General features: G+C 41.6%; 2 protein-coding genes across 2 annotated transcripts; both read right to left on the bottom strand.

Annotated features, from left to right (window-relative positions):
* Positions 1-691: 691 nt before the first annotated feature.
* On the bottom strand, positions 692-4150 carry LOC306899589 (extracellular calcium-sensing receptor-like; the record flags this gene model as incomplete). The annotated part of the gene is made up of 6 exons (XM_079465954.1): positions 692-1617; positions 1771-1894; positions 2289-2516; positions 2630-3385; positions 3469-3754; positions 3942-4150. 6 exons carry the CDS (start codon positions 4148-4150, stop codon positions 692-694), a joined length of 2529 nt encoding a protein of 842 aa, XP_079322080.1.
* A 1705-nt stretch (positions 4151-5855) lies between these two features.
* LOC306899588 (extracellular calcium-sensing receptor-like) lies at positions 5856-14039 on the bottom strand (the record flags this gene model as incomplete). Its single annotated transcript, XM_079465953.1, has 6 exons — positions 5856-6769; positions 6923-7046; positions 11657-11884; positions 12470-13225; positions 13300-13588; positions 13831-14039. 6 exons carry the CDS (start codon positions 14037-14039, stop codon positions 5856-5858), a joined length of 2520 nt encoding a protein of 839 aa, XP_079322079.1.
* Positions 14040-14664: the final 625 nt, after the last annotated feature.

Below are 14664 nucleotides of genomic sequence, written 5' to 3'. Positions count from 1 at the left end.
TACTCGGTGTGTGTGTTAAAATGTGTGAAATTACTGTCCAAATGCAACATTGAAATATAAAAATAAGTGAAGTGGCCAATCAAATGAAAGTTACTGGTTACAGAGCCGAGCATTGACCAATCAAATGAAAGAGGACGGAGCTATTGTCACGTCTTCAGCTGTTCAGCAAGACGCTTCAGTATTCAATTATGCAAATGACAAAATCATGATTTTGATGAGAAATCTGTAATTTACGTGATTAATGTAATTTATAACTGTATGTAAATTCAAGGTTTTATCTGGGATAAGGCTAAGCATAATTGTCTGCATATTATAAATTAATTTAATGGTTATAAAGTAAATACATTCAACAAATCATCCACCAAGGGCTGCGTGGCTTTAAATTGGGGGTTTATATTTTGTGGTTAAAAAAAAATTATTTTTAAAATAAAATATAAAATATTTTGACAATCACAATAAACTTGTAATGCAAGGTTTATGCGTTTTTGTTTTTATGACATTCCTATCTCTCAAACACAACTGCAACTAATAGAACTGGGTGTGTTAGGTTTAAATTGTGCATGCAAATAATTTTCGTTTATTGGGTGCACAAGGGGACCCCAAATAAAATTCTGCTAAGGGCACCGCAAAGGCTTGGGCTGGCCCGATCACTGTTACACTGCAACAATAATTCTTTCAAGTAACTGTATCCTTAACTGTATTCTAAACAGTACTTTGTTTGTGTTTTTGCCATCAAATTATGTTTTGTATTTTGTTCAGGCTTAAACAAGATAACGTAACATTTGGGTGCAAATATGCAGAATAATAAACCAAAGCTTGATGCTAAAATGGCAAATATCTCCACAGCTACAGTAAATTTTCCAGGAGAACTGACATAAGCTGGAATAAATGTGATCCACACAGCACAGAATATGAGCATACTGAATGTGATGAATTTAGCTTCATTGAAGTTATCAGGCAGCGTCCGAGCCAGAAAAGCCAGAATGAAGCAGAAGAGAGCCAAAAGGCCAATATAACCCAGTACAGCCCAGAAACCAACAGTAGAACCCAGACTGCACTCAAGAATGATCTTCTCTTTATAATATTTCATATTTTTATAGGGAAATGGAGGATATATTGTTAGCCAAAGAACACAAATAAGAACCTGAATAAGTGTAAAGGCAAGAACACTGAGTCTCTGTTGAGGAGGCCCAAACCATTTCATGACATTACTTCCTGGAAGTGTAGCCTTGAAGGCCATTAACACAACTATTGTTTTCCCCAGAACACAAGAGATACAGAGGACAAAAGTGATCCCAAACGCTGTGTGACGTAACATACAGGACCACTCAGTGGGACGACCAATGAAAGTAAGTGAACAGAGAAAACACAGAGTCAATGAGAAGAGCAGCAGGAAGCTCAGCTCTGAGTTGTTGGCTTTTACTATAGGGGTGTCCTTCTTACTGTAAAACAGAACTGTGACCAGTACAGTTATTACTAGACCAAACAGTGAGAAAAAGACCAGCACTATACCCATAACTTCTGTGAATGACAGAAACTCTACAGTTTTTAACACACATTTATTTTTCTCAGCATTAGACCAGAATTCCCCTGGACACTGCATGCAGTTATTTGAATCTGGAAAGAGATTTTCTACAGTTAGAAACAAAAGGAAACTATTTCATTTATATACTCCTTTGCTAAGAAAGTGCATCCTGAACATCAAAAGGAAAACACAAAAAGAGCAACTAACCAGTTTTCTTTGCATCTTTGATTTGGTCTGAAGTTTACCTGTCTCATTACTGATTTCTCCATCTGCACATTGAATACAGTCATAACAGCAGACAGGTCTTCCTTTCTGTACAGCTTTCCTAGTGCCTGGAGGACAACTCTCGCTACACACAGACCTTGGCTTCTATATGAAAAACAGCAATATGCAATATTTAATACCTGTGAAGAATCAACAGACTGCAATATTTTTAAGGCAGATTATTTCCGTTTTGAAGCATTGCATGGTGTGAACATACAAATACTATGGGACCTTTTTTAATAATGTATGCTCAATATTTCTTGACAAAAAATCCTTTGGATCATTAGACTCACACAGGCCTAGTATAAAATGTAAAAAATCGTTAAGTGTAAAGAAAACAACATTGTATGTCATGAAACAAAAGGCAAATGCAAAGCTTTGAACAAAGAAAGGATTGCCACTGTTCTTTAAACTGATACGTATGGCTAAGTGCTCATTTTTGTTAATTGTGTACCAGTTTCAAAACACCTGTTAGGAAGATCAGTAAAATGTAATTTACCTGCAGCTGTCCTCCAGCCCAGATGATGTTTTCAGTGTTAAGCACAAAGCGCTGGTCAGGTGGTAGTGAGGCTTCATAGTAACCAACTGCTTTAAACTGGAATGATCCATCAGAGTCCTGCTGCCAGTTTAAAAGTTCATACTGGGGTAAAGTAGCACCAGTGCTGTTAAACCACACATGATCTCCTGTCTTTATTGTGAAATTGACATTTTTCAGCCCCTCAACAACCTAGGGAAAATAATATTTTGGAATGTAATTATTTAACACTCTGAATGGAATAAGGGTTTCTTCTCTATGTCTAGCACGCTCAATACGTTTAATTATTTTATTTGTTTGTTTACCTGATGCGGTTGTATTGGCAGGCTTTTCTTGCATTCTTCTTGTTCTGTGCACTTGAGCAGATTGTGTAGTGCATAAGCCACAGCATACACTGCTTTGTAGACATTACTTGAATAGCGTTGGTCAGGTACATCTTTATTGTAATCTTTCAGCAAAAGGAGATCTTGATTTCTGATGCAATTTAATTCAGTTTGAGATGAATTCTCTTTTCTCTGTGAGCATGGAAAAGCTGTGTCCCAGAATGCTTTGATAACATAATCTGAAAACCCTTCAATATGTATTTTTTTTATAGCAAACCCAAGTGATCCCCCCAGCACACGAAAACTACTTTGAGTGATGTAATCTTTTGCAGTTATCCATGCTTCTGAACCAATTATTTGGAACCCCGTAATGTTTTGAGTACTTAACTGGTCAATTAGTAATCCCATATCAAGAAAGGAAATAAATGCGACGATAACTTTTGCAGTTCCTTGTTTGATCATATCTACTACTTTTTTTATTCTTTCAGGTTCTGTTCTGGTGAATTTCACAGAGTACTCCACACAAATCCCCTCCTCCTGGGCTATTTTCAGAAATGTGGCCATTCCATAATTTCCATAGTCATTGTCACTGTTCACAGCTCCAATCCAAGACCAGCCGAAGTGTTTGACTATGTATGCAAGTGCTTCACTGTAGTGATAATCACTAGCAATAGTTCTAAAAAATGAGGGGTAATCTTTCCTATTACTAAGACATTCACATGCAGCTAAAGGACTTATCTGTGAAATAAAAGCATAGTACACATTCAAGCAGACATCACTTTGTTGTATGTAGAATTACTTTTACTTTGATTCTCTCTTACCACTGGAATTTTAAAAGGACCTGTGGTTCTTGACAATGTCACTGTGGTTGAAGACTCTGTATCTCCTATTATAGTATGCATAGTCTCTCCATTGCATTTGTCCTCTGCTGCAAACTGCGGTCCATTCATCACTGCCATATTTGCACTCATGGAAGACATTCTTGAACCACATGTATCGTATATTCTGTAGCCAATATAAATATTTGGGAGCAATGTTCCACTTTTGTTAATTTCCTGAATTGCGAAGGTCATTATTTGAGCCATTCGAAAATCTCTTAGATTCACACTGTGAAAATATTAAACCTGTATGCTAAATTTGGTGTAAAACATTTTTGTTCAGATATTTAAAAAAATTAATGTATCATATATAATCTGTTTATAGACTTTATACACATGAAAAAAACATGAACAGATGTTTTTTTTTATATATTGTCTGCCTCTAATGCTTATTTAAAGTTTGAAAAGAAACAAACCTGGAGCATGACAGAAGCTGGGGTTTTTTTGTGAACTCAAATGAAGACAGTGTTTCTTGCCTGTGGATTGCAAACAGTCCTCCAATAATTATGTCTCCGTCCTCATACAGCAGCGGGTATTTTGGGTCTCCCATTTCTCGGCAAAGAGTGTTTTCTGCCTTTGCATAAAAAAAATAGAAAAGCAGCAGTGTGTATGGAAAGATCAGCATCCCAAACATTGAGCTAAAGTGCAGCTGTTGAATCCAATTGAACTAATAACATATTTGCACTTTTATATACAAAATTAATATGGTTGAATGATTCAGAGTGTGGCCAATGAACTCGTAGGGCAGGGCATGAGCCAGATTGCAACATATTTTTTTCTTCAATCTCATCACTAGCCAAATAATGTGAAGTACACGTTCTGACTAACACACATCCAGCCCTAAAGCACAGCATTGGAGTGTACATTTTAGGGAAACAATTGACAAAATTTCTCGAGAGCAATTTTTGAAGGGGACACAAATAACTTAGCACATACTTAGAAACAAATATATTGTATAATGCAAAGTAAGTCACTTTAGATAAAAGCGGCGTCTGCCAAATGCATAAATGTAAAATAATACAGTCAAAATTGTACTTGTAATTACCCTCACGGAAGTTAACCATGTTTTTTTTTGGTAAAAGTAGTAACCATGTTTCTTTGGGTATTGATTACTATTGGCAAAACCATGGCTTACGTGACATTACTTTGTGGCAATGTTCCATTTCTTAGACTTTTGGCTTACATTCCAGAAAAATCCTAGCCACGTCCTCAAATAACGTTGTGATTTTTACATCGTCTTCAGATGACGGAATCTGTTTCTTATGTTACTGTATAGAATATTCTATATTTTCACTGTGAATCTAAGAGATTCTTTACCGACTCCCCCTTCTCGCAAGGTCGGCTGATTGGTGGCGCTGTCAAGGACTACTCCCAGCAGACATAGAAGCAGACTGGCCTGCCGTGACCCGGCCGTCTTTCGGCCGTCGAGGTCTCACACACGGTCTGCTCCCCAGCAGCCCTGACATTCTTCGGCATCTATTCCGGTTCTGGTGCCCCCTCAGGTGACCCCCGGGAGAAGGCGTCGAGGGAAGGACCACCCAGAGAGATTGAAACTATCGGGCCCGACCCCAGCCATTACGTCGCTGGCCGGTCGGATTGGGATGGTCCCTGCCCCATCCCAACACCTGCTGGGCCCCTTCGGGGATCTAGCGCCCGCTTTCTCACAAGGAGACATCTCTCTCTGGGTCCCTCTTTTTTCAGCCGCTCTCACCCTCTGAATGACGGTGTTTGTCATCTCTTTCCAGGCAAATGTATCTTAATCAAGCTAACTGATAATGAATGTTAAGGTGATACAGACAAGCAGACAGAAAAAATCCAGTGTTGGTAAAGATTCACCCTGTAAGCAAACCTGACATTCTGTGTTTGAGCAGAATCATATTATATGTGTCCTTTTTTGTAACAAACCAATGCTGCATGTGGAATTTAAGATATGATGAGTAAGCATCTTGAACTTGTCTTCAGTGTATGTTTCAGACAACATAAAAACTACAGTATTTCATTTCATATATATAAATTTATTGTTTTCCTGTAAAGGTCTCTAAAGAGATCAAAGTAAACTAATGCTTTGCATCACTCCTATCAAATCGTGCAAATTGTGCATATAGTTTACCAGTCCAGGGGGCTTTTTTTATTGTATTTATTTAAACCATAAAAATGCTGATCCATTTTGTAAATAGGGTAAAATCACTGTTTAGACTGTTGTTCCTTAATTACCCATTAGCAGGCTTAGACTACATAATATATATTATGTATATGTATATGGGGAGAATGTATACTATTATATGAGGAAATGATTGCTGCAAAGTTTACAGTTTCATGTTGTTTTATTTTCAGTAGGACTTAGTTTGTGCTTTTCCCATCAAATGTTGTTTTGTGTTTTGTTCAGGCTTAAACAGAATGATGTAACATTTAGGTGCAAATATACAGAATAATAAACCAAAGCTTGATGCTAAAATGGCAAATATCTCCACAGCTACAGTAAATTTTCCAGGAGAACTGACATAAGCTGGAATAAATGTGATCCACACAGCGCAGAATATGAGCATACTGAACGTGATGAATTTAGCTTCGTTGAAGTTATCCGGCAGCGTCCGAGCCAGAAAAGCCAGAATGAAGCACAAGAGAGCCAGAAGGCCAATATAACCCAGTACAGCCCAGAAACCCACAGTAGAACCCAGACTGCACTCAAGAATGATCTTCTCTTTATAATAATTCATATTTTTACAGGGAAAGGGTGGTGATATTGTCAGCCAAAGCAAACAGATAAGAAGCTGAATAAGTGTAAAGGCAAGAACACTGAGTCTCTGTTGAAGAGGCCCAAACCATTTCATGACATTATTTCCTGGAAGTGTGGCCTTGAAGGCCATTAACACAACTATTGTTTTCCCCAGAACACAAGAGATACAGAGGACAAAAGTGATCCCAAACGCTGTGTGACGTAACATACAGGACCACTCAGTGGGACGACCAATGAAAGTAAGTGAACAGAGAAAACACAGAGTCAATGAGAAGAGCAGCAGGAAGCTCAGCTCTGAGTTGTTGGCTTTTACTATGGGGGTGTCCTTCTTACTGTAAAACAGAACTGTGACCAGTACAGTTATTCCTACACCAAACAGTGAGAAAAAGACTAGCACTATACCCATAACTTCTGTGAATGACAGAAACTCTACAGCCTTTAACACACATTTATTTTTCTCAGCATTAGACCAGAATTCCCCTGGACACTGCATGCAGTTATTTGAATCTGGAAAGAAAGTTTTGATCATCATAGTTAGAGACAAAATCAATTAATTAATTATTAAACTGCTAAGAAACTGCAACCTGAACAGTAGAAGGAGAACACAGAAAGAGCAACTAACCAGTTTTCTTTGAATCTTTGATTTGGGCTGAAGTTTACCTGTCTCATTACTGATTTCTCCATCTGCACATTGAATACAGTCATAACAGCAGACAGGTCGTCCTTTCTGTGTAGCCTTCCTAGTGCCCGGAGGACAACTCTCACTGCACACTGACCTTGGCTTCTACATGAGAAAATACTCTTTAAATAATTCTACACGTATATATGATGTGAGGTATTTAAGATAACGTCTCGGGTTACTTGGCTGTAACCCTGTTCCCTGAAAAAGCGGGAACGAGATGCTGCGTTTCAAACGCTATGGGAGAACGTCTTTGTTCGATCGGTTGTGAAGCATGTGTGTCAAACACGGCAAAAATTATTTTGGCTTTAAATAACCTCGGCAGGTAATTTGGTTAATTACACCAACACCTGCAGGTTATAAGGTTCTAATTTTGTCTGAAAGGACGTCCGGCACTCCTACAGTGTGGCATTGAGGCGCAGCATCTCGTTCCCGCTTTTTCAGGGAACAGGGTTACAGCCAAGTAACCCGAGACGTTCCCTATCAAAAGCTACTCTCGATGCTGTGTTTCAAACGCTATGGGAACGAGAATACCAACGCCGCCGCACTGGAGGTGTCTGGACCCCCCAAGGTTGTGTGGTATGTGTGCACAAGCCATGTGAGCCTGGAGTAGCGTGGACATCCAGACTATAAAATCTGACAAATGTGTGCGGAGAGGACCAGCCCGCCGCATCACACACTTGCTGCAAGGGGACACCTCTTGCTAAGGCCATAGAAGATGAAACCCCCCTTGTTGAATGAGCTCTGACACCTAGAGGTGAAGCTTGACCGCGGGCCTCATAGGCCAGAGCGATAGCATCCCTTACCCAATGTGACATTGTTTGCCTGGTGGCAGCCGCCCCTTTGTTGCGGCTACCATAACATATGAAAAGCTTCTCGGATTTACGCCACTGGCTAGTGCGGTGGATGTAATTCCGAAGAGCACGTACTGGACACAGTAGGTGTAATCGTTCCTGCTCCGACGTCATGAACGGCGGAGGACAGAAGGCCTCAAGAACAACCGGATGCATGGTGGAGAACGGAACTTTAGGCAGATAACTCGGATGAGGATGCAGAATAGCTTTGACCATCCCAGGGGCAAAAATTAAACAGGACGGCGAGGTCGAGAGCGCCTGCAAATCTCCAATTCTCTTAAGAGAGGTGATTGCCATTAGAAAAACCATTTTAACAGTCAGAAGCTTGATATGTGCTGACTCCATAGTTTCAAAAGGGGTGCTTATCAGACCCTCGAGCACTATTGCTAAGTCCCATGATGGAACAGTCCGTCTAGAAGGAATAAAGCGGGCGACTAAAGGGTGTTTTCCCACGGAAACCCCATCAATCAGGGCGTGGCAGGCCGAAATGGCGGCCACATAAACACTGAGAGTACCGGGGCTTGTTCCTGAGGACAGTTTCTCTTGCAGACACTGAAAACTGAAACAATCTGGCAGTGAATGGGGTCTGCATGGTGAACTATGCACCATCTGTCAAATATGCTCCATCTAAGAGCGTAGCTCCTTCTAGTGGAGGGAGCCCTAGCACTTAGAATAGTCTCTACTACTTCGGGCGGAAGCCCAGCACCTCTCAGCTGGTCCCCTTCAGGGGCCAGGCATGGAGATTCCAACGCTTTAGACGGGGGTGAAGTATCGCCCCGTGTGCTTGAGACAGGAGATCCCTCCTGACTGTGATCGCTCATGGTGTGTTGTCGAGGAGGGATACCAGGTCCGAAACCCAGATTCTGGTTGGTCAACGGGGAGCTATCATTAAGAGGCGAGACCCCTGTTGACGGACCCTCGCTAGGACTCCCAGGAGCAGAGCTATCGGAGGAATTCCGTCCAGACCCAGAGGAGCTGGATGACGCAGAGAGAAGTAAGGGGGACATTGTGCTGTCTCCTGTGTAGCAAAGAGGTCCACCTCTGCTTCGTAAAATCTTTCCCAGATTTGTCTGATTACCTCGGGGTGGAGTTTCCATTCCCTTTTCTTCACAGCTTGTCTGCTCCCAAACTCATATGCCCCGGGATTTGAATCGCTCTGAGGTACAGGAATCTGCCCTCTGCCCAGGGCAGGATCTGCTGGGCCAATTTGTTGAGGTGGCGCGACCGCAGCCCACCCTGGGTTTTTATGTACGAGACTACTTATGTCTTGTCCCCCCGCACTAGTCCCCCCGCAACCCGCACTTATGTCTTGTCCCCCCGGAGGAAGTATTTCAGGGCCAGAAATACAGCCATACAGCCAGAAGATAACCTCTCCAGATCCCTTGGGCTGGACAGACATTTAAGGCCGCTACCCAACCCGTGAGGGATGCATCTGTCGTTAGCATCTTGCGACAACAAAACAGACCGAGAGTGGGACCTAAAGTCAAAAACCGAGGTCTGGACCACATAGGAAGGGTGCGAAGCCCCTGGCTCGTCACCCTTGTATGCCTCTGGGGGTTGGCCCTCGGATGAAACCCCCTGGCTTTGAGCCACAACTGAAATGGTCTCATATGCAGGAGGCCCAGAGTTATTACTGTAGAAGCCACTGCCATGAGACCTAGAACTCTTTGAAAGTGATGATTTGTCACTTTCTGGCCTATCCTGATGCTCCTCAGGGTTCTGTATGGATTCGACACGTGCAGGTGACAGTTGTGCCTGCATTGCGATCGAGTCCTGTATAATCCCCAAATCCGTTGTATTTTGTGTAGGGGAAAGAACGATCTTTTTGACGTTGAGTCTTAACCAGAGAGTCTTGAGATGAACTAGGAAGACATCCTGATGTCGAAGCGCTAGCTCCCGAGACTGAGCCAGATGTCTATGTAATTCAAAATGCGGATGCCCTGGAATCGTAGAGGAACCAGAGCTACATCCATGCACTTTGTGTATGTGCGGGGTGACAAGGCTAGGCCAAATGGGCAGAAACCCGATACTGGTAAGCTTTGCCCCCGAAAGCGAACCTCAGGAATTTCCTGTGTTGTGGCAAGATCTCTATGTGAGAGTATGCGTCTTTGAGATCCTTCGTCACAAACCAGTCGTGACACTGAATTTGAGACACAATCATCTTGATTGTCAACATTTTGAACTTGTGTGTCTTTAGGTAGCGGTTCAATCCGCAAAGATCTAGAATTGGACGCAACCCCCCATCCATCTTGGGAACTAGACAATACCGGCTGTAGTAGCCTGACACTCTGTCTGATAGGGGAACACGTTTTATGGCCCCTTTGTACAGCAGAGCTTGTAATTCTAGAGGTATCAATGTTGACACCTCGTCTAGTAAGGGGGAAGCCAGACATTAGGCATCCTGAATCTTGGCAGGAGATGACCGAACATTTAGCATTTTTGAGACCGCTAATCTCCGAAACGCCTGTAGCGGCTGAGATTGCATAGCGGCCCTGTGAGGGTGCCAAAGAGGAGCCTCGCATTTCTCTTGGAATATTAAGCACCCCTCTCTGGGGGAGACACCTGAGGTGGCCTGAGGGCCATGGTGGGACGCTCCCCTGCCCTTTTGAGAGGGGGAGGCGCGATCTGGTATGCCTGCAGAACCGCCATGGTGTGCAGTGCAGCACCAGCCTGACCGGCTGCCTGAAAAGCCTTCCCCACCAGCGCAGATGTAATCCTGCAAGGGTTGGTGGGGAGAGAGGGCTTTTTCATAGATGATGATGTCCCAGGGGAGAGATAGCTGGCCAGTGTCTTTTCCACACAGGGCACCATCGTGTACCCCCGTGGTCTCGCGCCAACAACAGTCGAATAAATCGATGTTGACGGCATGAAAACACGAGAGGAATGAGGTTTTTGCCATGACCGAGATGACTCAGCGTGGAGATCCTCAAAAAAGGGGAGGGCCCGACTCCTGGGCTCGTCCACTTGGCCACCCGACAGATACCTGTCGTCTAGTTTTGAGTGCTTGTGGGTCTCTTTTTCCTGCGGCCAGTCGAGTTTAAGACGGTTGACTGCATTCGTCACCACCCCGAAAAGCTCATCTAGCGCCTTTGCGTCGCGAGAGGAACGCCCCGAGGCCGAGCTCTCTATGCACGCAGAAACAAGGGATGCCTCGTCCAATGCCCGATCCGAATAAGTGCCGGGGCACGCTTCGGAAGCGGATGCAAGGGTGTCACGGCTCGGCGAGTGCACAGGAGAAACGGTTTCCGTCTCCCGTGCCTCGGCTAAACCGAACCGCGAACCACAGCTGTCAAATATATCGCAGAGTTCGCATTCTCCCTCTAGCCCCCGGATAGCATGATCAACCCCCAAACACTCAAAACTGAATTTATGTCTGTCCAGCTCATCAAGAAACCTCTGACAAGGAGGCACGCATTTACGCTCTGGACTAGACATTACTCTCTTTATATATATATATATATATATATATATATATATATATATATATTTGTATTACCCCTTTTTGCTATATAGAGCTAAATAGCTGTAGAACCTATATGCAACGAGCCTTACTTTGCGTTACGATATGTCTAAATGCTTTCGCTATATAAAACACACATGCACACAAAGCGGTCCTTGAAGACAAAAGAACCTGAAGACGCCTTCGCGCCACGCGTATTTATAACCTGCAGGTGTTGGTGTAATTAGCCAAATTCCTGCCGAGGTTATTTAAAGCCAAAATAATTTTTGCCGTGTTTGACACACGTGCTTCACAACCGGTCGAACAAAGACGTTCTCCTATAGCGTTTGAAACGCAGTAGCGAGAGTAGCTTTTGATAGGGAACATATTATTTGTTCTTTGAAAAAAAAACTTTAATTTACCTGCAGCTGTCCTCCAGCCCAGATGATGTTTTCAGTGTTTAGCACAAAGCGCTGGTCAGGGGGAAGTGAGGCATCATAGTAACCGACTGCTTTAAACTGAATCGATCCATTTTTCACTTTCTGCCAGTTCACAACTTCATACTGGGCTATTGCTGATCCAGTGTCGTCAAACCACACACGATCTCCAAACTTTACTGTGAAATTAATCTCTTTTAAAGCCCCAATCACCTAGTTAAAACAACTCTGGGTTATCACTGAAGCATTATAAGACACTGTTAACACAAATAATGGGCCCCTTTCAACACTAGAACTGCCATGGCTAAAATTAAACTTGGATGTTTTTCAAAAAAGTCTCCCATTAAATGACTTTGACTAATAGTATGTTATTTAGAATCAACTATTGTTTAACACTGTTTGGTTAAAACCAGATTCAAAAACAGCCCATTCATACAAATAAGCGCAGTCAGGTCAAATTTACCTCATGCATTTATTTTTAATGATTACCCCATGTTTAGTTCTCTGAACTGAATAATTATTTAGGTGAAACTGTGCGTTTGAATGTGTCGGTGCATCAATTGTTATACCAATAAGAAAAAAGATTTTCTCTGAAAAGTGATTTTCTTACTTTCGCTTTGAACATAAAAGAGTTTATCTAGACATTACTTTGTGATGACAGTCGCTCAGTGACCTCATAAGTTTTTTTGACATATCAAAACAATTTTCATGTGCATGGGTAAATTTGAGCTGCTCACGGTTTTAGGTATGAAGTAAACTCTGGCGGTTCTAGTGTTAAATCTTTCTAGCATGTTATACCTGCTCTGGTGGTATTGCCAGGTTTTTTTCACAACCTTCTTGTTCTTCGCACTTGAGTAGACTGTGTAGTGCATAAGCCACAGCATACACTGCCTTGTAGATGTTGCTTGAATATCGTTGTTCTGGCACATCTTCATTGTAATTTTTATACACAAGTAGATTTTGATATCTGCTGCAATCTACTTCATATTGAGATCCATTCCTGTCTCTCTTTGAGCAAGGAAAAGCTGTTTCCCAGAATGCTTTTATAACATATTCTGTAAAACCATCAATATTGCTTTTTCTTACTGCAAACCCCAGTGACCCACCTAGGACACGAAAACTGTATGGCACAATCATACTACTTGAAGTCATCCATGCCTCTACGCCAATAATTTGGAGGCCTGTAATGTTCTGAATATTTAACTGTTCAAGTAGACTATACATTTCAAAACTAGTCATAAATGCAACAACCACTTTTGCAGTTCCATGTTTTACTGTTTCTACTACTTTTTTTAATTTTTCAGGATCTGTTCGCAGAAATTTCTCAGAGTACTCTACACAAATTCCCTCCCTCTCTGCTGCATCAATAAATATGGCCATTCCATAGTTTCCATAGTCATTGTCACTGTTCACAGCTCCAACCCAAGACCAGCCGAAGTGTTTTACTATGTATGCAAGTGCTCTGCTCTGATGATAATCACTAGCAATAGTCCTGAAGAACGAGGGGAAATCTTTCTTATTACTGAGACATTCACATGTGGCTGAAGGACTTATCTGAAAAAGAAAGCACTTATAGTTTAGAAAAAGTTTAGTGATTATATCAATCTTTTGCTTCTATTGCCTCTTACCACTGGGATTTTAAAAGGGCCTGTGGTTCTGGCCAGAATCACTGAGGCAGAGGACTGTGGTTCCCCAATAACAGCATTTGTAAAATAATGTCCATTGCATTTGTCATCTTCTGAAATGTCTTGACCATTCATCAATGCCATAATTGCACTCATAGAAGACAGTCTTGAACCACAGCTATCATAGATTCTGTAGCCAATAGAAACATTTGGGAGCAATAAATTACTTTTGTTGATCTCATCGATTGCAAAAATCATAGTTTGAGCCCCACGAAAATCTTGTAGGTTTACACTGTAAACACATTAAATCATTTTGGTGACAGCAGCTTAATAAAAAACACTTTTGTACACTTGAGATTTACAAATAGTTAATTATTTAACATCTTAACCTTCCAGGTGTTTTGACACTTCGCTTTAATAAAAGTATGTATTTTTTATAAAATTAGATATGATTATTTTCTATAACAATTTTCCTTGTTAAATCTGTTTGCATTAATAATTAATGTATCCTAATTAGTTTTTAATGCAACAAACCTGGAGCATGTTAGAAACTTAGGTTTTTCCGTAAACTCAAATGAAGGCAATGTTAATTTACTGTGGATTGCAAAAATTGCTCCAATACTTATGTCTCCTTCCTTGGACAGCAGCGGGTATGTTGGGTCTCCCATCATTCGGCAGAGAGTATATTTAGCATTTGCAGTAGGGTAATGAAAAAGCAGAAGTGTCTGAAGAAAGATAAGCATCCCGAAGATTGTGTTCACCTGGAGCCAAATGCAACTGAGCTAAAACTGTATTTGGACCTTTATAGACAATGGATGGTTAAGAACATTGCTAGTGACCTCACGGGGCAGGACATTAATCAGGTCATCAGGTGTTTGGAAGGAAAAAAAAATATGGATCCTTCCTAATGAGCAACATGAGCTCCTGAGAATTTGTATGTATTTTGTGTAAAATTTGGTTCTACAATACATATATTGAATTACGTTAGTACAAACAATAAAACGGGAAACACTGACGTATTTACATCATCTAAACGCACAATACCGCCGCGGAATGGGAAGCAGTTGTTGTGTGAATGCGTCAAGAAGAACACAGCCAACCATGACCGCATCACATTGAACGGCCTATGCTCCTAGTGTGGGCATGCCATATCCACGAACGCTACATCATTGGACGAGATCCAAGAATAATAAAATTTGCTCTTTTAGACACAATCGGCTCGCTACCGAAATGCCCAGAGGAAGTCGCACACACCAGGACGAATCTACTGCACTGCGTCGTAGTCATAATACCTCCTTGGTAAATCTCTTTGGATAAAAGCGTCTTCTAAATGACTAAATGTAAATATATTGCAAAACTGTAAATGTT

Source organism: Barbatula barbatula (genome assembly GCF_947034865.1).
Source record: "Barbatula barbatula genome assembly, chromosome: 10".
In the NCBI taxonomy this organism is placed as follows: Eukaryota; Metazoa; Chordata; class Actinopteri; order Cypriniformes; family Nemacheilidae; genus Barbatula; species Barbatula barbatula.
Note: the sequence above shows the minus strand (reverse complement) of the source record. Positions and strands in the feature narration are given on the sequence as shown.